Genomic DNA, 25,557 nt, shown 5'->3' on the forward strand with positions numbered 1-25,557 from the left:
AACTCTATATTCTTGCCCACCTATGTTAAGCTATCATCGCCTTTCTTACTAGGTTTTCACCTACCTCCGTCTTAAGAGTATTCAAAGATTTTGCTTCCACTATCCTGTGAAGAAGAGTTCCAAAGACTTATGACCCTCTGCAGGAAAAAAAATCTTGCCTTATCTCTGTCTTAAATGAAAGACCCTTTAGTTTTAAACAGTGACCCACTTAACCTGTAAGCTCTCCCACAAGAGGAAAGACCCTCTCCATCCTGTCAAGACCCTTCTGAACCTTAAATGTTTCAACCAAATCACTTTTCGATTTGCTGAACTCCAGTAAGTACAAACCTTTCCTCGCAGGGCGACTGCCCATGAAAGATATTTGGAATATTTTGTTTATAGCCATTTGAAAGAGTCAAAGCTTTTGCTGAGATTTTTCCCAAGGCAGGGTAACAAATTGGTTATTTACAACGTAAGAGGCACTGGAACCACGGTTCATTGTTATCATAACTATCATATATCTCAACCTCTTTTTAATTTGTCTGAAAGCGCCATACTTTTTTTTACAGAAGGCTATATTGTATGCAACTATTTTTGCCAGATTCTCTTTGTGAAAAATTCTTCTTCTTTAAATGAAGCAGTTTCTTTGTGGAAAAGCAATTTCTGGCCCATACCAGTAAAGTAACTACAAATTTGATTATGATTTCCCCCCCTTCCTACCTCTGCAATATCCTCCATTCCTATAATTCTCCATGAAACCTGCAATCCACTAAACTTTTTGCTCATCCCAGGATTTAATAATTCCATCTTTGGGAACTTGAGGTGCCATTCCCTAAAACTGTGGGATTCCCTTCCTAAATCTCTTCATCTCTCTTTCTTTCATTTAAGGTTCTCCTTAAAGCTGACATCGGTGGCTTTAAGATCTGTGACCCATCCTTTATCACGAGCCATAATACCTTGTGCACATTGACATTAACTTTGGATAAGACTCCTGCAAGGAGCTGGGGATTTTTGTTGTTTTAGATGTGAAATGTGGAAGTTATGTTTATCTAGCTCATCCATAAAGTTTAGTGTTAAGAAGTTTAACAAAAAAGTTGTTATTATGTTCCCAAGCACACATTAAGGAAAAGAACATTTATTAGAAGTATAAAGGGTCTGAAAAATGTACGATAGAGGAACTAATGTTTGACTGAGGTACACACTTGAAATGATAACTGGAACATTTGTAAAACAAAATTGAGTTGATGTTGAGAGCAGATTAAAAACGTGTGATTTGCCTTCTGCAGCCATCTAGTGGTGCTGGAACACAATAGCATCCTTGGTACTGGGATATTTATTTCAAAAGAAAATGACAGTCTGTTGAAGATTACAACACTGAAAACAACCTTTGGCCCATAGAACAATCCAAAATTAATCTAACTGCTCTGCTTCCTCTTTGGACTTGTATTCTCATTTGATCTGAATATTTTTAATCTTCCACAAAACAAAGCTATTCCATCTGCCTCAGTTGCACATTGTGATAGAGGATTCTTTTCTCCTGCACTTAGATTACATCATAAAATACTACCATATGAATGCTTATTACATAATTCTCCTTTCTGCTCTTTTAAACTTTGTTTTAAATAAAAATGCTTCTTCAGTGGAAAGATGTGCAAAGTGTATGCTTGAATCCTACAGAACAACTTCATGGACTAATTAAAACCGAAAACAGAATTGTTGGATGAAGTCAGCCAGCGAAGCAGTGTCTATGCAAAGAGAAAGCAGTTAATGTTTTGGGTCAATGACACTTCCTTGGAACTGGAGATAGAGTGGAAGTTTACAGTTTTCAAAGCAGAGCTTTTTCAGGGACTACTTGTTCTTTTTTCCTCAAGGACTAATGGTTCTTTGCAGGTGTTCATTCTTTGTTATTTTTAGACTTGCATATATATTGTGATTTCCTTATTATTCTATTTTTTTGTTTTGGTTAGCAACCAAGGGAGAGTACTTCATTTTTTTTTTGTAGTCATACATTGGAAATATTGTGGGGAACGGAACAGCTTTTTTTTTGTGCCCTTCAAATGTTATGGGGAAACTGTCACCAGTTTGAAAAGAGTTCCATGCTGAATCCATGAAACTTTAATATGTGCTTGTTTGCATCCAAAATCAGGATCGGACACTTGTCAGGTGAGGTGAAATAAGATAAAAGCCTAAAAATCTTCGGCATCTTTCCTCCCAGCAAGCTTAGCACACTATGATCAATCAACTCTGTGGGCTCTCCTCATTCTACTGCTAAATCAGGCCTCCTGAAATGTATCTAGTTTCTGCTTTATTCCATCTGCCATTCCTATATTCAATAAAACAGTGTATCCTTTCATTCCTTCTGAATCCTAACATCCTAATTTGGAAAGTACATTACTTTTATGATGCAGAATAAACTTCCTTCAATTTTGCACTTGCTCATTAGCAAGAGACTCAGCTCAGCACCCTGGACATGGCAGTTTGCTCCTTCAGAACGTTAGTTGGAAAATCACTGTGGTTTATTTTGAGCTCATACACTTCAGAATTGTCTTGAGATTGTTGAGTATTCCATTGGCACTTAGTTTTTGCTCTGCTTCATTGTAATTTGTTTACTTTACCTTCACAGCAAACCACAAATTTGACAACAGCACATCCAACAAGGAGGTGGGAACTAAGCTTAACCATGTATTGGACACTCACATTTCGGAGTTTGCAAGCTTACCGGCTGGAATGAAACAGTACCAGCAAGCGCAAAATAGTGGCTTAACCTCTGAAACCTTCAAAATGCTTACGACAAGCATGTCTGGGTCGCAACCTCTGAATGAAACTGTTTCCTTGGAAACGATGTACAACTCTGTGGATCTGGCTGCTTTTGTCAGCCAAGAATATGACGAACTTGGTGAGATTGAAATCAAAAGCATTCGGAGCTTAGAAGTGGACAGATTTATTGGACAAAGTCAAGGGGAACTCTCAACAATCTATGAACATCAAACTGATTCACTCAGATTGAATGAAATCTCAATAGGTGCTGACCAGCAAGAAACAGTTCCTGAATTTGAAAATGCAGCATTAGTCAAACAAACTGGGTCAGCTTCAGACTTGACATATATTGAAGTAAAACTCAGCAACAAGGATCTTTATCATGGAGACACTGTGTCAGGAGTTTGTTCTCCAAATAATACAGATACAAATGAATCATCTCTATCTAACGACTATGAAGTTAGTGAAAAGGAGGAACTGTTACATACTGTAATGAGCTCTGAACATGTAGACAGTGAGTCTGTCGAGCAAGAATCTGTGAAAAGAAAAATTGAGAATGCTGACTATCCCATTATTTCTGGGGTTATGAAGCGGTCTCTTTCAATTATATCTGACTCTGGCATAGAGAGTGAGCCCAGTTCGGTGGCTTGGCCTGAGATACGCAAACCTCTGGATTCATCTAATGACCGGGACCTCATGCAACAGATAGTCAGAGCACAAGCAATGCATAGGAATTCCCTGGAAGGCGGTCAGACTGAAAGTGGCACCAGTCTGCCAAGCGGCATTCAAGCTTCTTTGACATCAATCAGTTCGTTGCCTTTTGAAGACGAGGAAGAGGTAGAACTCAGCAAATTGACTAAATCTGTGTCAGCCCCGCAGATCAGCAGTGCTGATCAGTTGGATGAAACTCCTGACTCTTTAGCACAGAATCAAACAGCGGATAAAAAAGGCTGGGTCAGTGGGCTTCCCTCAGAAAAGGCAGAGGGAGGCAAAGATGAAACAGGTGCAGTTCAAAGAGATGTCAATGATGTTTTTGATTCCCCTACAGATAAAGAGATCCTACAAAAGAGCTTAGAACAACCAGTGCAGAATGATGGTTGCACAAAGGCTGCTGAAAAAAACTCTAATGAGGCTAGTGAAAATCAATGGCTATCCTGTGAAATGGATGATTGCCACCATTATGCAGATGAATTTGATGCCAAGAGCCTGAAGGATAGCACAGATCTTGCCATTAAAGAGCTCATGTGCAAGAAGGTGAATTTCAGTGAGTTATTAGATAGAAGTAGTAATACATATGACCCTAACGATCCTACAGAAGAGATTAAGTACTCACTACTTCCCCTTTCTGATGAGATCCAAACTGGCCAATCTGGTTCGTTTGATGACAGGCTGCCAAATGGAAAACTTGTGCCAGACAGTAGTGGCGAACTATCCACATATAAAGTGGCTGCACCATCTAAGTCAACAGAAGCTTTAGAACCAACCACAGCTCCTTTCAGTGAAGTGATTTTGAACGACAGGTTGTGTCACGAAGAGCTCCCTTGCCAACGTGAAGAGAAGGTGGAGACTGCAATTAACAAGGATCAGCACTGTGACAGTTCTGCCCTGCAACGTGATGAGTTTGAGGGTGAAAAGCCGCCCGTTGGCAGCAACGATGGTGAGCTTGAGCCTCTAGCTGATGGTGGAACTTCCTCTGGAACTGGTGGCTCAGGCATGGTGTTTGAAAAAAGGAACATGGTTGAGGTTGTGAATCTTTCTGTTTCATGCACAGCTACGTGTCTGCCATTTTCTTCCATGCTCAGGGAGTCTCCAGTTGCCTTTCCTTCAAAGCAGGTAGCATCGCCCATCACAAGACAGCCCATGGGCTCTTTTGGAGTTGTCTCAGCTAATTCACAGGACAGCGATGAAGAAACCAATGAGAGAATGGTGAGGTAAACTTGCTACCGGCTATTGATTCATACTCTTTAAAGCCAGTATCTTACCCTGTGGCTTAGTGGGTTTCAGCATGACCCAGCATGGCACCGAGACATCTGAAGTTGGCGGACGCAAGCTCGGTGTTGGAGCTGGGTTAGCCAACTTCAGCTGGGGCATCAGGATGGGTGCCAGAAACTGATTGAAACACTATTACTGCCAAAAAGGTGAGAGGGGGAAGATTTAAGGAGAGAGGGGTTTTAAAAGGGCATGAGGGGCAACTTCTTCACTCAGAAGGTGGTGCGTATCTGGAACGAGCTGCCAGAGGAAGTGGTTGAGGCAGGCACGATGATAACATTTAAAAGCTGCTTGGACAGCTGCGTGGATAGGAAAGGTTTAGAGGGATTTGGGCCAAATGTGGGCAAATGGGACTAGCTTAGATGGACATCTTGGTTGACATTGTCAAGTTAGGCTGAAGGGCCTGTTTCTGTGCTGTACTCCTCTATGACTCTAAAAAGAACAGATTAAAGATAATGCTCTGAAGTTCAAATGTCCTGAAGTCAGGACAAGATTAAACCTTCCTGCAAATGGTAAATTAGCTGGCCAGCAATCACTATGCACGATCACACACAAACAGATTATAAGTTAGCTCAGCTGTGACTTTAGTAATCATACCAGTCCCAAGGTGGGAGCTGAGGACTTTTGGAACCAAATCCGAATGTTTGTACTTGCAACCTAGGAGAGAAAAATGAATTGGGATATTACTTAAAAACAAAGAACATTTATCTAGTCATAATGTCAGCTGGGAACCGAGGGCAGGATATACGAAATGAAGACTGCCCGTTTCAAACAGGAAGATTTAAGTACAACAGGAACCTTGAATGTGAGAACTCATTCAGACACAAAGTTGTGTCTTAACTTGGCATAGACTGTCACCTTGAACCATCCAGCAGGAACGTATGAACTGGACAGAGTTCATATTCAGCCCCTCAAACATTTTCCACCATTCAATAAGATCACAACAGTTGTACCTATCTTTATCTATGTCTGTATCCATCTATCAGCACTGGTTTCTTACCAAACAAAATAAAGGTTAAGTAAAAATAAAAAAGAACACTGCAAATGTTAGAAGATGGCAAAATCAAATATTAATCTTAGTTTTCAGATTTCCACTTCATCTGGCTGGGAGGGAGAGAGTTCCCTGACACCACCTAATGTCACAAAATTGTACGTAAAATCTTTGCTTTCTTCACCAGAGACCATGAAAATAATTTTAAGTAGAAGAGGACAGAAATAGAAACATCTGGCCCATGTACCTGAGACAAATTACTTTGTTTAAAGTCTTGTCTAAATAGCCTCTGCAATCCAATATGAGCTACTCCCAGAACATTCACTTGGGACACTTAGCCACTTAGTTTGTCACACAAATAATAATAATTATTTTAAATCATGATTATAATAATTAAGTCTTACTTGACAACCAGAAATCTTTACACCTAATTAAGGAGCCAAAGTACTAAAGTAATTTACCTGAACAAATTCACATATCTCCAAATTTCACCTTTTGAGAATTTGTTGTTTAGCAAAGGTCTGTAATACTGGCGTATAGGAGCTTGTTAACTCAGGCAGGATCTGATGGGTATTTTCTTACGTAGTTGTAAATCTCAGTATTTTGGTGTTCATCGAGGCAAAGTATTTTGTTGCATTGGGGAACATAACTTTTCACGATCAGTAAGCAACTTTCATTAGAAAGAGCTCCCCAATCCAATTAATAAACAGATCCAGGGAAGAATAAAGAAACCACATCAGCACAAAGTAGGTGGAGGCGTTAGATGTCTTGTAATACCTGACAATGGATAATTACCCAGAGCCAGATGAGATCTGTCCCAGAATGTTATGGGAAACAAGGGAGGAGATTGCTGGGACTCATCTGGAGACTTTTGCATCTTCATTGGCTATAGGCAAAATACCAGGAGACTGAAGGATAGCTAATATTGTTCCTTTATTTAAGATGGGTGGCAGGGATAAGCCTGGTCTCTACAGGCTGGTGAGTCCTATGCCGGTGATAAGGGAATTACTGGAGAAAATTGTAGAAAAGGGACAGGATTTATGTTCATTTGGAAAGATGATTAGGGATAGGGAAAATGGCTTTCTGAGGCGGAAATAGTGTCTCACTAATTTAGTTTGCTCTTTGAGGAGCTAACCAAGGAGGCTGATGAAGGAAGGGTGGTAGACATTGTCTATATAGATTTTAATAAGGCATTTGCCAAGGTAGGCTGGTCAAAAGGATTAAAGCACATGAGATCCAAAGCTAGCCGGCTAATTCGATGCAAAATTGACTTGGTGATGGGAATCAGAGGGTAGTGATGGAAGGGTGGTTTCTGATTGGAAGACTGTGATAAGTGGTGTCCCACAGGGATCAATGCTATTTATGGCAACTTGGATCTGAACATAGGAGGAATGATGAGGAAGTTTGCAAATTACATGAAAATTGGTGGTGTTGTGGATAGGTTGGCTAAGGCTGCAGCAGCAAATAGATTGCAACACAGAAAGTGCTGGAGGAACTCAGCGGGCCAGGCAGCATCTATGGAGTGAAATGGACAGTCGGTGTTTCAAGTCGAGACCCTTCATCTGGACTCAGACAGTCCAGATAGATCAATTGGAAAGTTAGGCAGAGCATTGGCAGATGGAATTTTAATCCTGACAAGTGTGAGGTCATGCATTTTGGGATGTCAAGTTGGGATAGGACATATTCATTAAATGGGAGGGCACTAAGACCAGAGAGACGTAGAGGTCCGATTGGTATTGGTTTATTATTGTCACTTGTACCAAGGTACAGTGGAAAAACTTGTCTTGCATACCTCGTATAGATCAATTCATTACACAGTGCATTGAGGTAGTATAGGGTAAAAACAATAACAGAATACAGAGTAAAGTGACACAGCTACAGGGAAGTGCATTGGAAGTAGACAATAATATGCAAGGTCAAACAAGGTAGATTGTGAGGTCAAGCGTCCATCTCATTGTATAAGGGAACCGTTAAATAGTCTTATCACAGTGGGATGGAAGCTGTCCTTGAGCCTGGTGGTATGTGCCAGGTTCTGCCTGATGGGAGAGGGGAGAAGAGAGAATGACCCAGGTGGGTGGGGTCTTTGATTATGCTGGCTGCTTCGCCAAGACAGCGAGAGGTATAGACAAAGAGTCCATGGAGGGGAGGCTGGTGTCCGTGGGGAACAATTCCATTGTTCCCTAAAAGTGGCAACACAGGTAGATAAGGTGACGAAAAAGGCATAGTTCAGGGCACAGAATGTAAATGTTGGAACATTATGTACAACTTCACAAAACACTGGTTAGACTGCACTTGGCATTCTGTGAGCAGTTCTGGTTGCCAAGCTATAAGAAGGATCTAAGAGAGAAGATATAAAGAGGATCTGAGAGACAAGTTGTTTTTTACACAGAGTGGTTGATATCTGGAACTCACAGCCAGAGGAAGTGGTCCGTAGAAGGATCCTGTCTGAATGTGGGCAGATGGGATTAGTGGAGATGGGGAAGAAAGGTCGGCAGGTGTGATCAGCCAAAGGGCCTGTTTCTTTGTTGTACGACTCACTGACTCAATCAAATTGCATAAGTATTGTCCAGTGGTCCAAGTATTCCCTCGTGGGTAGGTAGACCAAGGAGGCCTTGTAAACAACCTGCTTTCATTTTATTAGATTTCTGTTTTAAGTACCAAAATCCTACCTTTACTTTTCCTCATTTTACAATTGGATTACGTTTAGTTCTGTGAGTTTAGAGAAAAAAATCTTGTTGATCCTGATCTTGTTACCTGATGATCTGAAAAGTGAGTTTTGGTTAATGTGCATTTGATATTCTGACATTACTAGGAAAACTGATTCATAATAGATCAAGTAGAAATTCATCTTGAACAGGAGATGTTTGTCTGTTCCATAACCTTTTGATATTCTGTTCTTTTGAAGTTATTGCATTGAATATTCCCCAGAAAATTTTAAATAGGGGAGAGAGACAATGCTCCCAATTTAACACAACCAACCAAGACAAATTTCTACACCCAGAGTCTCACAATTAATGAATGCTGGAGATACAAAGCAGGTCAATCAACTTCTGATGAGAGAACAGTAAAGTTATGTTGGTAGTGGATCCTTTTAAAAATATAAGCATCTATAAAATCAACCTTACTGTGTCATAGTATGCTGACCGATGTACTGAGAGCTTACAGCATTTCAGATGAAACATTAAACTAAGGTCTTATCTTCCTTCACAAGTGAATGTAAGAATCCTCATGGCATTATTACTGTAATGCAAGTGAATTTTTCCCAATGTGCTGGCCAATATATAGGTATTGGTATTGCTTTATTATTGTCACTTGTACTGAGGTACAGTGAAAAGCTTGACTTACAAACCGATCGTACAGGTCAATTCATTACACGGTGCAGTTACATTGAGTTAGTACAAAATGCATTGATGTAGTACAGGTAAAAACAATAACAGTACAAAGTGTCACAGCTACAGAGAAAGTGCAGTGCAATAAGGTGCAAGGTCACAACAAGGTAGATCGTGATGTCATAGTCCATCTCATCGTATAAGGGAACCATTCAGTAGTCTTGTCACAGTGGGGTAGAAGCTGTCCTTAAGTCTGGTGGTACGTGCCTTCAGGCTCCTGTATCTTCTACCCAATAGAAGAGAGAATGTCCTGAGTGGGTGGGGTCTTTGATTATGCTGGCTGCTTCACCAAGACAGAGGTAAAGACAGAGTCCAAGGAGGGGAGGCAGGTGTCCATAGTGCGCTGGGCTGTGTCCTCAACTCTCTGTAGTTTCTTGTGGTCCTGGGCAGAGCAGTTGCCGTACCAAGCCGTGATACATCCAGATAGGATGCTTTCTATGGTGCATTGGTAAAAGTTGGTGAGAGTCAAAGGGGACAAACAAAATTTCTTTAGCCTCCTGAGGAAGTAGAGGCGCTGGTGAGCTTTCTTGGCCGTCAGTTTTGCCAACATTATCCGGTCATTCTCACACTACACGTGGCAGTTCTTAAGAAGTCACTGGATGCAAAATGGATATTGTGAAGTTATGAAGAGGACTGAATAAATGCATCTTTCCTGTGGTGAGGAAAAAATGGCACCTAAGACCGACCCGTTAGAAATTAGGTTTCTCCTTTTCCTAAATCGGAGAGGTAGTTGCAACAAAAATCTTGAAATGATCCATTCTTAATATATAAGTAACGATAAACTGTTCAGTAATGACTTGAGAAGTGAAAGACGAGCACCTTCAAGTCCCTCTCCAAATAGTAGCTTTTAGAACATAGAAAAGTACAGCACAGAAAGAGGGCCTTCAACACATGATGTCTATGCTGGCCATGATGCTAATCTAAACTAATCCCATCTGCCTGCACAAGGTCCATATACCTCTCGTTCCTACCTGTTCATGTGCTTGTCTAAGTGATTAAACATTGCTGTCATATTTGCTTCTTCCACCTCCACTGGCAGCGTGTTCCAGGCACCTACCACCTGTGTAAAAAAAAAACTTGTTGCGCAAATCTCTTTTAAACTCCCCCCCCCCCCCACCTTTAAACCTATGCCCTATAGTATTTGATATTTCCAACCAAGGAGAAAGACTCTGACCATTCACCCTATCTATACCTCTCATGATTTAATATACTTCTATCAGGTTGTCTTTCAGCCTGTGATGCTCCAGCAAAACCAGTCCAAGTTTGTCCAACCTCTCCTTATAGCTAGTGCTCTCCAATCCAGGCAATGTCCTGCTGAACCTCTTCTGCAGCCTCTCCAAAACCTCTGCATCCTTCCTGTAGTATGGCAACCGGAACTGTACACAATACTCTGAAAGGGGCCATACCGAAGTTTTATACAGCTGCGACGTGACTTGCCGATTTTTATATTCAATGCGCCAACTGATGAAGGCAACACCTCATACACCTTCATTACCACTCTATCTACTTGTGTTGCCACCCTCAGGAAGCTGTGGACTTGCACTCCAAGATCCCTCCGTATATCAAAACTCCTAAGGGTCCTGCCATTTACTGTATATGTTTCTCTTACATTTGAACTCCCTAAGTTTAACACCTCACATTGTCTGGATTAAGCCCCATCTGCCATTTCTCTGCCCACATTTCCATCTGATCTGTGTCCTGCAGTATCCTTTGACAACTTTCTTCACTGTTCGCAATTCCACCAACTTCTGTGTCATCTACAAACTTACTAATCAGACCACCTACATTTTCGTCCAAATCATTTAAATATATTTTACAAATAACATTTGTTTTGCAGTTTTGTGCAGGCCAAAAATGAGTTGATAAAGGGCCTGAAGTTTGAAGGCATGCTGTACAGCAATCTGCCGTTTCTGGCTTCCGATGTTCCATATTTCACCCCAGAAGAAGAGGAAGAGAATTTAGAGGAGGGAATCCACCTGGTGGTCTGTGTTCATGGATTGGACGGTAAGTACCAACTGTTAAGTTAGCATTGAGAACTTCAAGTAGCACCAAGGAGTGGAATTAATGAGAGGTCTGTCTTTGTTCTTGCGATCACTGGGAGCCTCATTTGTGACCACATTCTCTCCACCTTGTTTCCCTTTCTGTCTCCAAACGTGATGATCCCTGTGCTGTCCTGGATGGCTTCTCTCATTCTACTTTATTAGAACTTGAGTCATCTAAAAGTCTTGTCCTAGTTTGCACCTAGTCATCTTCAGCCATCACTCCTGTACTTGCTCACTTGCACAGGCTGCCCATAAAACAATGCAGTGATCTTAAAATCATCATCATCTTTCCAAACCTCATCCTTGTTACCCTTTCCAATCACTGTAATCTCCAGCAGCCCTCCAAGATATCTGCTGCAACAGCTGCTGCACGTTGTTCATCCCTGGATTTTATCGGTCCACTCTCTTCAGTTGCCAAGGCCCAACTTCTGGAATTTCCTCCCTCAATCTCTCTCCCACTTTCATTCTCTTTCCTGCTTTAAGATTTTGCTTAAAATACCTCTTTAGCCAAACTTTTGGTGATCTGCCCTTGTATTTTCCTATACAGCTCAGCGTCAGTTTTTGCTTGATAATGTTAATCAGAAGTACCTTGTGATGACTTTTTGTAAAAAGCGCTATATAAATCAAATTTGCTGTTGTTGCTGAAAGGTGAACCAGTTGTGTTATATGTCATCTAGATATGGCAGTGGAAACTTACCTTCAAAAATAGTGTGGTAGGTTGTAAATTATAGAACTGAGCTGGACTTGTTATTGTACTGTACAATCTTTTGAAACACCCCAAAGCCATAACCGAGGTTAGCCAAGACAATCTGAATCAATAGTGATCCAACAGCCCACTGGACAACAAATCAGCAGAGCTGGTTTTAAAAAAATGTACTTAAGTGGGGCTTATTTTAAGGAGAAAGTACTTAAGCAAAGCAGCATTTTTGAACAGCAAGAGGTAATTAACTTTTTCAACACTCAACATCTAGCATATTCCATGCATGGCAACCTCAAACTTGGATTCCAACTCCTCCCAGCATAATCTCTGATTTTTCTTTCTTATCCCATTGCGGATCAGACAGTTCCATTGACACTTCTTTAACCTTCTTTCTCAACTAATTATTTTAAAAAAAAATTTTAAAACAATGTTGGCACAGCCTCAGAATGAAGGGACATCCCTTTAGAACTGAGATGAGGAGGAATTTCTTCAGCCAGAGGGTGGTGAATCTGTGGAGTTTGTTGATATAGAAGGCTGTGAAGGCCAAGTCATTGCATGTATTTAAGGCAGAGATTGATAGGTTCTTGATTGGTAAGAGGGTTAAGGGTTATGGGGAGAAAGTGGGAGAATGAGGTTGAGATAAGTTAATCAGCCACGATTGAATGGCGGAGCAGACTCCATCGGCGGAATAGACCAAATTTGCTCCTATATCTTATGGTCTTGTGGTTAAACATATTTTGGCTAGCCTTTTCCTCTTAGCAGATGGTCCAATAAACAGGAGACACAGCTAGAAATATTCAGCAAAAGAATTAAGATGGGGGGAGAGATCTGACTTTTTTTTGATGCAGTGGATGGTTATAATCTGGAAGTCACTGTTTGTAGGGTGGAAGAAGCAAAGTCAATAAAGGTTTTCAAAAGGGAAGTAGACAGACACAGGGGAAGTTAATTTGCAGGGCTTTGGGGGAAGAAACCACACTCAAAAGCTGGAGGAACTCAGCAGGTCAGGCAACATCTATGGAGAGAAATGGGCAGTCGATGTTTCAGGTCTGGACCCTTCATCTAGACTCGGTCCATAGATGCTGCCTGACCTGCTGAATTCTTCCAGACTTTTGTGTGTTGCTCCAGATTCCAGCGTCTGCAGTCTCTTGTGTCTCCTTTGGGGAAAGGGTCTGAGTGGATTGCTGTACAAAGAGCTGGCAGGGGCCTGATGAACAGAAGGGTGTCCACTGTGCAATAACAATTTTACAAACACTGTCCTATAGATGAAGCATTTCTACTAATGTACAAGCCTTTTCAAGTCATATTACTTTAATAAATACATCCTCAGGGTCAAGTCCCTAAGGTTCATGTATGAGGCCACTGCTCATTGTTTGCAACCAACAGAGTGGATTCCATTTCCCAGGCTTCTGACAGTAGTGCACAACAGAGACCCGAGTTCCAATTCTCCCCTTGGCCGCGTCTGTAGAGACATGAGGTTCTGCTGCTGCACAGCTGATGAACACAGAATGGAGCAAGCTGTAAGTGCCTTGTTGGTCAGTGATGCAGTGAGGTACACCCTTGGCACACAGTTGGTCCACCTGGTGTATTTTTCTTTCTGAGACAAAATTGCCTAACCTCCTTTCACCGCTCCCTAGTGTTGATGAATCATGTTATTGGACAATTGATTTAAAGTTGATAAACCTCCAGTCTCCCATTGAAATATCCATTCATCAAGCAGGCAGTTAACGCCAGCTGTCCACTTCATCAATAGGAGGTGCACATGAAATCAGTTTTGTGTATTAACTCCTTCCATAGATTTGCCCAAATACCAGAACTGCTAATACGCTGCTTATCTGATGCTATGTGCCTGTGATGCTGCTGCAAGTAAGTTTTTCATTGCACCTGTGCATACATGTACGTGTGCATATGACAATAAGCTTGACTTTGACTTTGAGAACTCGGTGGGATTGGGAGTATGAATTCAGCTGAATCTCTTCTTTTGCAACTGCATGCACTGAGACTAATGCAAGAATGCTTCTTCATTTCAGGTAACAGTGCAGATCTACGACTTGTCAAGACGTTTATTGAACTGGGGCTTCCTGGTGCCAAGCTGGACTTCTTGATGTCTGAAAGGAACCAGGTAGGGCATGATACGGTTACCTGGGCTACGTATGTGCAGAGGTGTTCTGATAATCATTTGTTTGACTGCCACAGGAGATGGAAAGAAGGCAAAACATGAAATAAAAATGCCGCTATATTTGGGGAGAAAAAAAGTTTATGCTTTTTGTTCTGAAACTATTCCTATCTTTTGAATGAAACATGAAACTAAGCCTTCAGCTGCTCATTCAGGAAAACAGAATGGGTAGAGTTTTGAAGATCATGGAGTTACCTCTGAATTTCTGGCCTATAATGACCCCTCAATCAATTATCAGATTGGTATTTTTAAGAGATTCACTGGTAGGCTTCCAACACGCAGACAGTAACTTCACCTCATGATGTGCTGTTGGCTGTAGAGTGCTTTGAAACATACTTGTGATCATGGAGATGAGACATCAATGCAAATCTTGCTTTGCCTTTCCATCTTTTTTGTCAGACTGTGGAACCATTCGGACATGTTAGAAAACTAAATCCATAGCATTTTCAAGCTTTACACCCAGTAAGATGCCTAATTAACTACATTTGAGGAACTTAATGAGGGTAAGTCATTGTTGCTTTAGATGCATCAGAGAGAAATCAGTTGGTATATGGGGCAATTGTGCTATTTCTCCTGTGAATAATTCGTGTTTAGGTGGATGATTAAGAACGAGAATTGCAGGGCTCTCTAGTTTAAATTCAGCACCCACCTCTTCCAGCCTTTTTCTCCCTGCTGACAAACATGAGAATAAATTAAAGCTGAATCTTAAAGTGGTTGCAAAGATTCTGAGACAACACATAATGATAAAACAAAACTGAATCACAGATTAGGGAACAATGTAGTTCGACATTTAGCAATAGCATGCCACTACACAACTTTGTAACAGTCTACTGATCTGACTGAAAGTTCATGCTTGTAAATTCAAGTTGTTGTAATGTATATAGCACCTTTAATGCTTTAAAATGTCCCAAGGCATTACACAGGTGAGTATCTTGACCAAACTTAACACTGAGCCAAGGAAGAAGACGTTAGGGCAGGCTCAGTTGAAGGAGTAAGTCTGAAGGAAAACCTTTACGGAGGAGAAAGATGCAGATGTAGAGGGAAGATTAAGGAATAATTGACTGGAGATTAGCTTGTCTATGTTTTCATAATGTTTCCAACCAGACGTCAGGGAGCTAAGGCATATAGCAGTTAATCTGCGATGAAATTGTGTTGAAAAAGTGATGAAATCAGTCAGAGTTCTTGCTCTAATCATCTGTTCAGTGAGCCTCGCTAGAATGTAAGGGGAGAACAGCGTTGGTCTTTTCTCCGGTGCTGTTGCTTGCCAAACAGTCTGCAAATATGCATTGGGTCATCATAAAACTAGCTTCATTACTGTGTTTTTAAAGCCTATCAACTATCACTAGGAAAATTATATTTATGATGCCCCCACCTCCACTTCCCCTCAGCCCATAGTCAAACAGCATGACCAAGCACACTCACTGTCTAGACTTGCACATAAAGAACGGCGGGGAGGAAAAATTAGTCCAGCATTTAAACACATGGTGTGAAAATAATAACACCTACAGGCTTTTACTGGCGTCAGTCTCTGGCGAATTTGGACTGTCAGCGGCTGATATCTTTCCTGAACAATGGTGCATAATACCTTGTAAATTAAAAACTGTAGGAAGCCAAATGTTTCAAAGCAGCTCCAGTTTGATGCTACTAACAATGTACACAAGAGGGAGCTATTGGCTTAAAAATGATCCAGTCAGACAAGAAGCAATTTGCGAAGCTTGTTCTGTTTGTATTCAAATAGCACTTTGGGTTTTCACACTCTGATGCCGAGTCCCAGATATTCATGGGAAATCTAAATTACTTGGACTCAGTGATTATGCTGGTAATCTCACTTGCCTGACATTTACCAGTTTAAATCTTTCCAGAAATAATTTAAAAGTTGGGAAGTCTGCTTGCCCCTTAATGGATGTTCACACGTATAGGTTTCTCAGCGAATAAACTACAGGGTCTTCTCTCAGAATTGCTAATGTCACTATTTTTGCAGTGTCTCTGAACACCACAGCATCTCCCTCTCTCTCACTCCACACTCTTGCCCACACCCACGTACACAAGTTGCTGTGCATCTCAAAATTACTTACTTCTGGACCAAAATGCATTTGCAACTATCTCTAATTACTTTAACCTGCAAGTTTGACCAGATATCTGCAGTTACAATTAATAACGTTTGTGTCAGTTGTACATGGGGCTCCATGGTGCTGGGGAACTTAGTCCCCATTGTTCCAAGGGGCCTCTGTCATTGATCATACCCAGAGCACCCATACTTTCACAGTGTTGCTCACTCACTACAGCAGTGCTATTTAAAGATACTCTCCTTCCACAGGTTCAGACAAGTGCTGGAACTTGGCCCAGATAGGATCCACTGATTCCTGTAACTTCCCAGTTATCCACAGGTCTCCTGACCATCGACACTCCCCCTCTCACCACAACCTCATTACTTACAAAAGGCCCCAATTTTGCAACCCAAGCAGCTCCCTTCTCCCAATCCTCAGACTCTGATCAGGCACTAATCCAATCCCACCCCCCAACTCTGGCTCTGATCTCCAGACATACCCCACTCATCCTCCTCCTCTCAGGTTCCAACCTCTGGGCACCTCCACCAAGACTCCAAACTCTGGGCAGACCCCCTCATCCCAAACCCAGTCAGGCCCTTGACCACTGGCCCTGTCTTCTCTTGACCAGGCAGGCACACACTTGCTGTGTTTTACCACCACTGTCTGTGATGAGTGGCTTGCAGTGGGCAATTAAAATCACCCAATGCCATTGCTCATGCAAAACTCGAATATGGGGCAATGGCCCATTACCCTGACGGCACTTTGATGCTGCTCCAATCACAGAAGATCAATTTCTTGGCCAGGGACTTAAAAGTATTCACATTGAACTGCCATGGGGACAGGGAGCCCATGTCCAACCATTTCAAAGTGAGGATGTGGAATATAGCAGCTATCCTACTTCTTGAAAATTCTCGCTTGGATCTTGAGCATTACTGGTTGGTTACTCCCCATGCCTTCGGCACCTTGAGAAGGTGGTTCTTGAATTGCTGGAGTTCATGTGGTGAAAACGTGCAGATAGAGTGAGACTTTTTCCCAGCGATATTGAAGGAACAGCAGTATAATCTAAGTCAGGTTGGTGTATGACTTGGAGGGGAGCGTGAGGGTGATGCAGTCCCTGTTAGCCACTGCCCTTGCTCCTCTACATGGTGGAAGTTCTGTCAGAGCAGGCTGAACCCCTTCAAGTCCCACTGGGGCAAATTATGAAACTGAATTCAATCTCTGGAAAGATGTGGGCTGGCTCTAGAGTAACCAGGCTGGCTCTTTGATGTTCACCAGGGAAGAGACGTCTTACACACGTTTGCCTCTCAGTGGCTTGAGGCCAGGAAACGAGCAGGAAAGGGACATAAAAAAGAGCTGACCCTCTCCAACCCAGGACATTGAAAAACTGGGCATCACGTGGTCCATCCTCATCTCTACATCCTAGAACAAAAAGAAAACAGCCTCAGCTGTACAAAGGAAATTCATTTTGTCACTAAGCTACCTTGCAACATAAATGTTATGAACTCTGATTCATTGGTGCCAGCTGTATTCACCACATACTATGTCATTTAAAGAGTATTAGACATTTTGAGGAGAATGAATTCTGCTGTCGTATTATCCCGACAAGATGGCTTCCAGTTGAAGATGGTCAGTGAAACCATTCATTTCCTCCTTCCTAATTACCAACCTCACCACAGTAGAATATCCAACTGCATTATCCAAACTTAACTTCAACTACACATCCTGTGGTACAGCCGGTTGATTAAGGTCAACTGCACAAGAGGACCTGAAATATCCAATAGTTCTCTTCAAAGCGTAGTCGAGGAGCTTCTCTATTTCTCTCACACCTCTCAGTAAGCATCAGTGACCCAGCTTATCTGGTTATTATCTCCCAGCTCTTTATGGAATCTTCCTGTGTACTAATTGGTCGCTATATTGCCCTAATTCACAACAGCCATTACGTTGTCAAATTGTCAATAACAAACAGCTTATTACATTCCTACAGCTGCTGCTTGTATGATGCCAACATTGTAGGATCATAGAACATTTATGATGTGGGAGGAGACTTTTTGGCCCATTGTGACTGTGTCTTGTAAAAGTGCTCCCCAGCCTAATCCCACCTTCCAACACTTGAGTTTGTGGCCCTGCAAGTCACACCTCTTCAATTACGCATCCATGTACTGCTCAAATGTGATGAGAGTTTCAGACTCCGCCACTATCTCTGGCAGTGCATTCCACAGCCCAGCTTGTCTCATGAACAGCCTGCATCACCTGAGCACGGCATCGAGGCAAGCATTGCTCGCTGTTGGACACTCCTCTCATATGTTAGCACATTAGGATGGGAGAACATGTCAGGAATTTGTTGAATGTCACGGTGCACTTGATAAACCTCTGATTTCCTTTACTGAACATATCTTTGAAATTTCACCTAAGTGGTGAGCTACATGTTAGAATCTCTAATCAGTAATTCTAATTTGGCCATTTTTCTGTCAAATCAGACCTATGTAGATAAACCCTACTTTATCTTGTGACAAGCATCAAGTACATCAGCAAAGCAACAGCATCACTGTAGCACCAAGCTGTTAAAAAGCAACAATAGCAATCAGATTACAATTATTATCTCTATCCTGGGATCTGCACTAAACAAGGTTTCTTTTTTCTGTGAATAATTAACCCCCATTCTTCCTGTCCCTTCCCCTATCCTGTGGTAGCAGTTATCCAAGCAACACAGGCACCTTATCTGAACTCCTTTTTCTGACTTAGCACCCTCATATCTTGGGAGCCTGTTACCATTACTTCCCTACCTTCCTCCTCCCCCCTCCCTGATTCATCTAACACACAGGGCTATCTGCACAATGCTCACAAAACAGTCCATGGACTGATTAGTTACTTCAAAGTATTGTGGCTTATAACTAGATCAACATGTTTCTCAGATGAAAAGTAACATTTCCCACAGTGAGATTGAACTCAGAAACCTTATTATCTAAAAAAGAAATCAAACCACATCATGTTAGCGGGCAGAGTCTATCACTGTCAAATTAGCAGCAAGATCTTGACTGCTGCTCCAATTAACCCTTTCCATCTGCTCTGCTGCATTCACTCAAAGTTAACATCCAGCTCGATGAGTCTTTTTCACATTCAGGAAAAAAAATTGCACAGATTGCCTTTAAGCAGCAGTTATGAAGCATATCAGAACAGCAGCTTGAAATCTGCTGATTTGAAAGAGAATGGCTTGTCAGAGAAATCGGACCAAAATGAATAATGATGCAAAGGGCTCGATTGTTCAACCCAACATCTGTCAGCCAACCACAATGTCATCCCTCGCCTCTCTTCACATTAGGAAGCCGACCAATGGCCTACTCCGTACCAGTTAGGATCATTGGCTTAGGGCAGGGAGGTCGGCCCCGTGACTACATCTTGTTTTAAAGATGCCGCATCTTTCAATTCACAGATGCCTCTGATGGAAATCCTTGGTGAAGCTTGTCAGTCACGCCCTTTTATTCAGTGGGGAATGGCATCTCTACCTGCCACACCCTCTGCCCTGCAAAAAAGACATGGCTGAGGAATGTCTCTGGGGTTTCTATTATCAATCTAGAAGGAAGCTAGCATCTGAATAATTTTTACCATTAGATCTATCTTCTGTCTTCATCTACTCGTTCACCCATGATACCTATGTCGTGATGGATATATGGGACAATTCACTTCCCATCGCACACGAAGTCCCCGTCTGAGCCGGAGGTAAGCATCTTCCGCAGCTGAAGGTTTCCTACCATTTGGCAATCCAGCTGTGCCGTGAAATCTCGGCAGAGCTGGATCACTGAAAGGCAGGGCCACCTGCTGAGATAAAGGACGGAAGGTTCCAGCTCACAGCGGCGCAGTGGGGCACCACTCACCAGAGGGCATGCAGTCAGAAGGTGGCCGGCTAAGGAATCGGCAAGCCACTCCATCGATCCATCCACCTCTCCAACAGAACCAAAGGCAGGACCTGACAGATAGTCCACTCTGCAGGTCAGACAATCCAGCCCACACTTTAGCCACTTAAAAGGAAATGGCCTGATGTGTTTTGGAGGAATCAGAATAAAATGGATAATGATGTTAAGAAAGATAAAAGTTTGATCCAATGGGTTAGTTTCTTGGAGGAGAGATAGCCAGAATAAGATAAGCACTATGATTGGACTGCTAAAAGCAAATATACACAAATAGACAGTGACTGAAACATAAACATAACACATACTTAACAAGTAAGAGTTTGGAGTAATTCAGTGTACTATACTGCATTCATTGAGCATTTATTGAGTTGCTGTTTTTTGTTCAATTCTTCTATGTAGAATTAATTAGAAAATGGTCTGAATTCTGCTTTGCTGATTTACACATTTTCTTTTTTGTGGAAATGCCGTCAACTTTACACTTTCAAAATTTATGTGCTGCCTGGTGAATAGAGACAGATGGTAATCTTCGTCCTCTGACCAGAATGACATTGCCACTGTTTTGTTTTGAATTCATTTGACTGCAGAGTGACACCTTTGCTGATTTTGATACAATGACGGATCGACTCTTGGACGAGATTGTTCAACATATCCACCTCTACAATCTGACGATATCTAGAATAAGGTAACAGATCTGGTTTCCTACCTGATACATAATTTTACATCAGCAAATTATTCATATCTTTCATTGTAAAGTGGACATATGTAAAAAGAATGTTTTGAAGCACGTAAAGTAATACTTCCAAAGTCAAAACAACATAAGGAGGGATGCATTCAACATTATTTTATGTGATAAAATAGGGTTGTTAAGAAGGTGTATGGTTTGTTGGCCTTCATTAGTCGGGGTATTGAGTTCAAGAGCCGTGATGTAATGTTGCAGCTCTATAGAACTCTGGTTGGGCCACACTTGGAGTATTGTGTTCAGTTCTGGTCACCTCATTATAGGAAGGATGTGGAAGCTTTAGACGGTGCAGAGGAGATTTACCAGGATGCTGCCTGGATTGGAGAGCATGTCTTATGAGGATAGGTTGAGTGAGCTAAGGCATAGATCGAGTGGACAGTTGGAGACTTTTTCCCAGGATGAAAATGGCTAACATGAGGGAGCATAATTTTAAGGTGATTGGAGGAAGGTATAGGGGGGATGTCAGGAGGAAGTGTTTTACACAGTAAGTGGTGGGTGCATGGAACGCACTGCTGCAGAGGTTGTGGGGGCAGATACATTAGGGACATTTAAGAGACTCTTAGATAGGCACATGAATGATAGAAAAATGGCGAGCTGTGTGGGAAAGAAGGGTTAGATAGATCTTAGAGCAGGATAAAATGTCGGAACAACATTGTGGGCCAAAGGGCCTGTACTGTACTGTAATGTTCTATGTTCTAAAACCAACCCCATGGCCCAGAACTTGCTGGCCATTTCAAACTAAACGACCAACATTTACCTATCTAAATAGAAGCGAGACCAGGACTTTCCCAATGCCTTGTCAAAACGTGGAATTCCTGAATGTTAGAATAGATTTGGAATGTTGAGTCAACCAGTTTGCTCTGTGGTAGTGTGCTATCTTGCTGAGATACTCCAATCTTGTCTGTCTTAAAAATGTTAATGTTGTTATGGTTATTCCGTATACTTTTTTGAAATATCTGAGAGACTTAAAATGATTTAGTGACCTTCAGCTTTTACAGGCTGGAAACGTGGAGGTGGGGTTTTATCAGCTATCAGTGGTTCTAAGGTCTGGGGCAGGGCTTCCTGAGTTAGCCAGCAGAGAACCTGCTACAGTCCTGGGTGCTTTGGTCCTAAGGTAGGCTTTTCACACCTGGATCTTTGTAAATACAGGTTTAGAAAGATTTCGGCTGCTGTTCGTGGTGGCAGGCCAATGCCAGAGAGATTCGCCCCCTCTTTTACATCTTTATCAAAATAACTTCACTGTCAGGAGTAGAGTGATGGTACAGTAGTTAAGTTACCAGTCTTGTAATCCAGAGGCATAAACTAACAATACAAAGGTCAGATTTAAATCCCACCATGGCAACTATGATAAATAAAAACCAAACTGCTGGAAGAACTCAGTAGATCAGGCAACATCAGTAGAGGCAAAGGGATGGTCGGCGCTACAGGTGGAGACCCTGCACCCGCAGTGTCAATCATCCCTTTGCCTCCACAGATGCTGAGCAACCTGCTGAGACCTTCTGGCAGTTTGGTTTTTTGCTCCAGAATCCAGCATCTGTAGTCCCTTGTGTTTCTAACTACAGAAAGCAAGTTCAGCTAATAATCTGGAACTGAAAGAAAAAGTTAGTATTCTCATTTTTATGTTCATTTTTACTGAGAGCTCCAAAAACCCCTTGTGATTTTGAAAATTGGGCAAGAGAAGTAAAAACTCTTTGGTTGAAGAAAAATGAAAGAAATAGTTATTCATAAACCACTGAAGGGAGTCAATGTGATAGGTTAATCATCACAATGGGAAAATTAGACTAAGAGAGTTAAATAGCCCTGTGCCTGAACAGGATAAGTCCAAATCCTAACCAAAATTGGGTCTCCAGACACTTTTAAATTAGAGTTCAAGGTACAGATGGCTGTTCCTGTGTCACTGGCAGAGACCACCAAATAGGAACTGGGATAGGAGAATGTGATGATTGGGAGTTAGTGATCAGAAGGGAGAGAGGTTGTAATTAGGGTGTAAGACGGATGAAATGGAGGAAGGGGGAGAGACAATTCCAAGGGGGAACAGAACCATCAAGAGAGAGGGGAGGCCATCAAGGAATGACCAATAACAGTCTCCTGGGCTACTGTGAAGCTGTTGCTGACCTCCTGACTCCAACTTCTGATTTAGTACTTTCGTGTAATGGCTGCTGACGATGTAACATGTAGACATGGCTATCCTGACCACAGAAGGCCCAGAAAGAATGAGAACCCTGAACCAATATTTAGTTATTAGTCATTCGTTTTTTGAGGTGCTGCTTTCAGACCATTGCCATTTTAAAATTGTTATTAAATTCATTTGTAAATTCAATGACATTGGTGGAAGTTATAAAGAGTACTGCTATGATAGGTGATTGATATAAATAAGCTGCTCAACCACATCCAAGATTAATCATTCCAAGGGCATAGACAATGCTGGTTTTATAGGGCATGTTATGTTGTATAATGCCTTACTTTTTCAGCAGACTGAATACTCCATTGAGTGTGGACATCAATCTTCCAAATGCTGAACCTGATTACAAATCTAGTTTAAGCTATTGAGATGAAAGTTTCTTTACTCTGTTGCCTGCAAGGCAGCAATGGGTAATTGGAAAACTTCAATCTAGTTCTGAGTAGCCTTGGGCACACATAATGGGAGTGTTCTTAATTTACCACCAGTTGTCAAATCCACTCAGATAGCTAATGTGGAGAAACTTGAGGTTATCCACTTTGGTGGAAAGAATAGAAAAGCAGAATATTGCATAATGGAGAGAGCATACAGAATTCTGTTGTGCACAAGATTCTCTGTGTCCTTGTGAATGAAGGACAGAAAATTAGGATGCAGGTGCAACATATAATTTGGAAGACAAATGAACCATTGGCCTTTGTTGCAACAGGGATCGAATATAAAGGTAGGGAAGACTTGCTACAACTATGCAGGATACTGTGAGGTCACACCTGGAGTACTATATGTAATTTTGGTCTCTTTAAGGAAGGATATATTTATATTGGCAGCAGTTCAGAGAAGATTCACTAAGGTTAAAGCTGGGATGAAGGGATTGTCTTTTGGGGAAAGATGAGCTGGTTGGGCCTGTTCTTGTTAAGAGTTTAGGAGAATGAGAGGTGACCTTACTGAAATACATTACATTTTGAGGGGGATTGACAGTGTGGTGCAGAAACAATATTTCCCCTCATGGGTATCCCCTGTACTGTGCTGTAGCATTCCTACAGGAACACTACAGGATGTGTCCCTACAGGATGTTGTTTTGTAATAAGGATCGTTCATTTAACATGGAGGTGAAAAGGAATTTCTTCATTAAGCAAATTGTGAATCTTTGGGATTTTCTACTCCAGAGAACTAAGGATGCTGGATCGTTGGATATATTCAAGGCTAGTTTTTGATTTGTGTTTTATGATTTCAAAGAATTAGGAGAACATGCAGGAAAGTAGAATTGAGGTCAAAATTGGATCTCATTGAATCGAACAGCAGTCTTGAGGGGCCACTTGGTCTACTCCTGCCCCTGTTCCTCATGTTCTTATAAAACAGGTTGGCTGAAAACCAAGAAGGATTATACAGAAACAGTGCTTATGTTAGGATTCAACACGTTAGTCTAGAGTAGCTTTTAACGTACAGCTAAAAGAAAATCTGTGCTACTTAGTGCAACAAATTGCAAAAGATTTTGAAGCCAGTGGGAAGTGCTTTTTTTTATTCCCACACTTATTTCATAGAACATAGAACACCACAGCACAGTACAGGCCCTTCAGCCCACAATGTTGTGCCGACATTTTATCCTGCTCTAAGATCTATCGAACCCTTCCCTCCCACATAGCCCCCTATTTTTCTATCATTCATGTGTGTATCTAAGAGTCTCTTAAATGTCCCTAATGTATCTGCCCCCACAACCTCTGCTGGCAGTGCGTTCCACGCACCTACCACTCTCTCTATAAAAAACTTACCCCGACATACCCCTTATACCTTCCTCCAATCACGTTAAAATTATGTTCCCTCTTGTTAGCCATTGTCACCCTGGGAAAATATCTCTGACTGTCCACTCGATCTATGCCTCTTATCATCTGTACACCTCTATCAAGTCACCTCTCTTCCTCCTCCTCTCCAAAGAAAAAGGCCCTAGCTCGCTCAATTTCGTGGTGGCAGTTCAGGGTGTGTATTGGATTTGGCGCAGATCATTGGAGGAATCCATTCATTGTACTGAACGTGCTCTGATGAAGACCAGGCAGGATTGGGGTTTTAAGTGACAGGGCTGAAGATGCAGTGTTGCTCATCTGCCTCGTGTTTGAGGGAATCATGGGATGTGGCTTTGAGAAGACTAACATCATTTGCAGTACCTGCCTGCCCCTCAAGTTATGCAAGAGGTGCACCCCTGTCATCGAATCGTACAGCACGGAAACAGGCCCTTCGGCCCAACTCGTCCATGCAGACCGACCAAGATGCCCATCTAAGCTGGTCCCATTTGCCCATGTTTGGCCCATATCCCTCTATTGTACTATCAGGGTTATTGTTCTTGCTGTTTATAAAGATTCTCCACCTCAGCATTTGAATTTGGGTCACATCTGGAACAACACAAAAAAAGCATTTATCCTGTTATTATCTAACCTGGGATAAATGGTCTAAAAGCATGTCATTTGATTCCTTGGGACTAGATTTCACCCCTCAGTGAGAACAAAGTTCAGACTAGCAAAATATTCGAGAGGAAAGAAGTGCGCAGACCTGCAGCAGCTGTGCCAGATGTTGAGTAAAGCAATACATCAAAAATAAAATTAACTAGCACTAATGCCTTTGGGAAGAATTGCTATCAAATTGCAGTGATCCACCATGTCCTTCATCCTGAAGTG

The 25,557-nt window shown here is 41.8% G+C and overlaps 1 protein-coding gene across 4 annotated transcripts in view; it reads left to right on the forward strand.

Annotated features, from left to right (window-relative positions):
• LOC127574218 (protein FAM135B-like) overlaps nt 1–25,557 on the forward strand; it is a 249,465-nt gene that overhangs the window by 189,774 nt on the left and 34,134 nt on the right. For all 4 annotated transcript variants that reach the window (XM_052023030.1, XM_052023029.1, XM_052023031.1 and 1 more), the window contains 4 exons: nt 2,603–4,667; nt 10,943–11,109; nt 13,875–13,966; nt 20,561–20,658. In XM_052023030.1, coding sequence (XP_051878990.1) covers nt 2,603–4,667; nt 10,943–11,109; nt 13,875–13,966; nt 20,561–20,658 — 2,422 coding nt within the window. The remainder of the gene's footprint in view (nt 1–2,602; nt 4,668–10,942; nt 11,110–13,874; nt 13,967–20,560; nt 20,659–25,557) is intronic.

The sequence above is a fragment of the Pristis pectinata genome, chromosome 9 (genome assembly GCF_009764475.1).
Source record: "Pristis pectinata isolate sPriPec2 chromosome 9, sPriPec2.1.pri, whole genome shotgun sequence".
Classification (NCBI taxonomy): Eukaryota; Metazoa; Chordata; class Chondrichthyes; order Rhinopristiformes; family Pristidae; genus Pristis; species Pristis pectinata.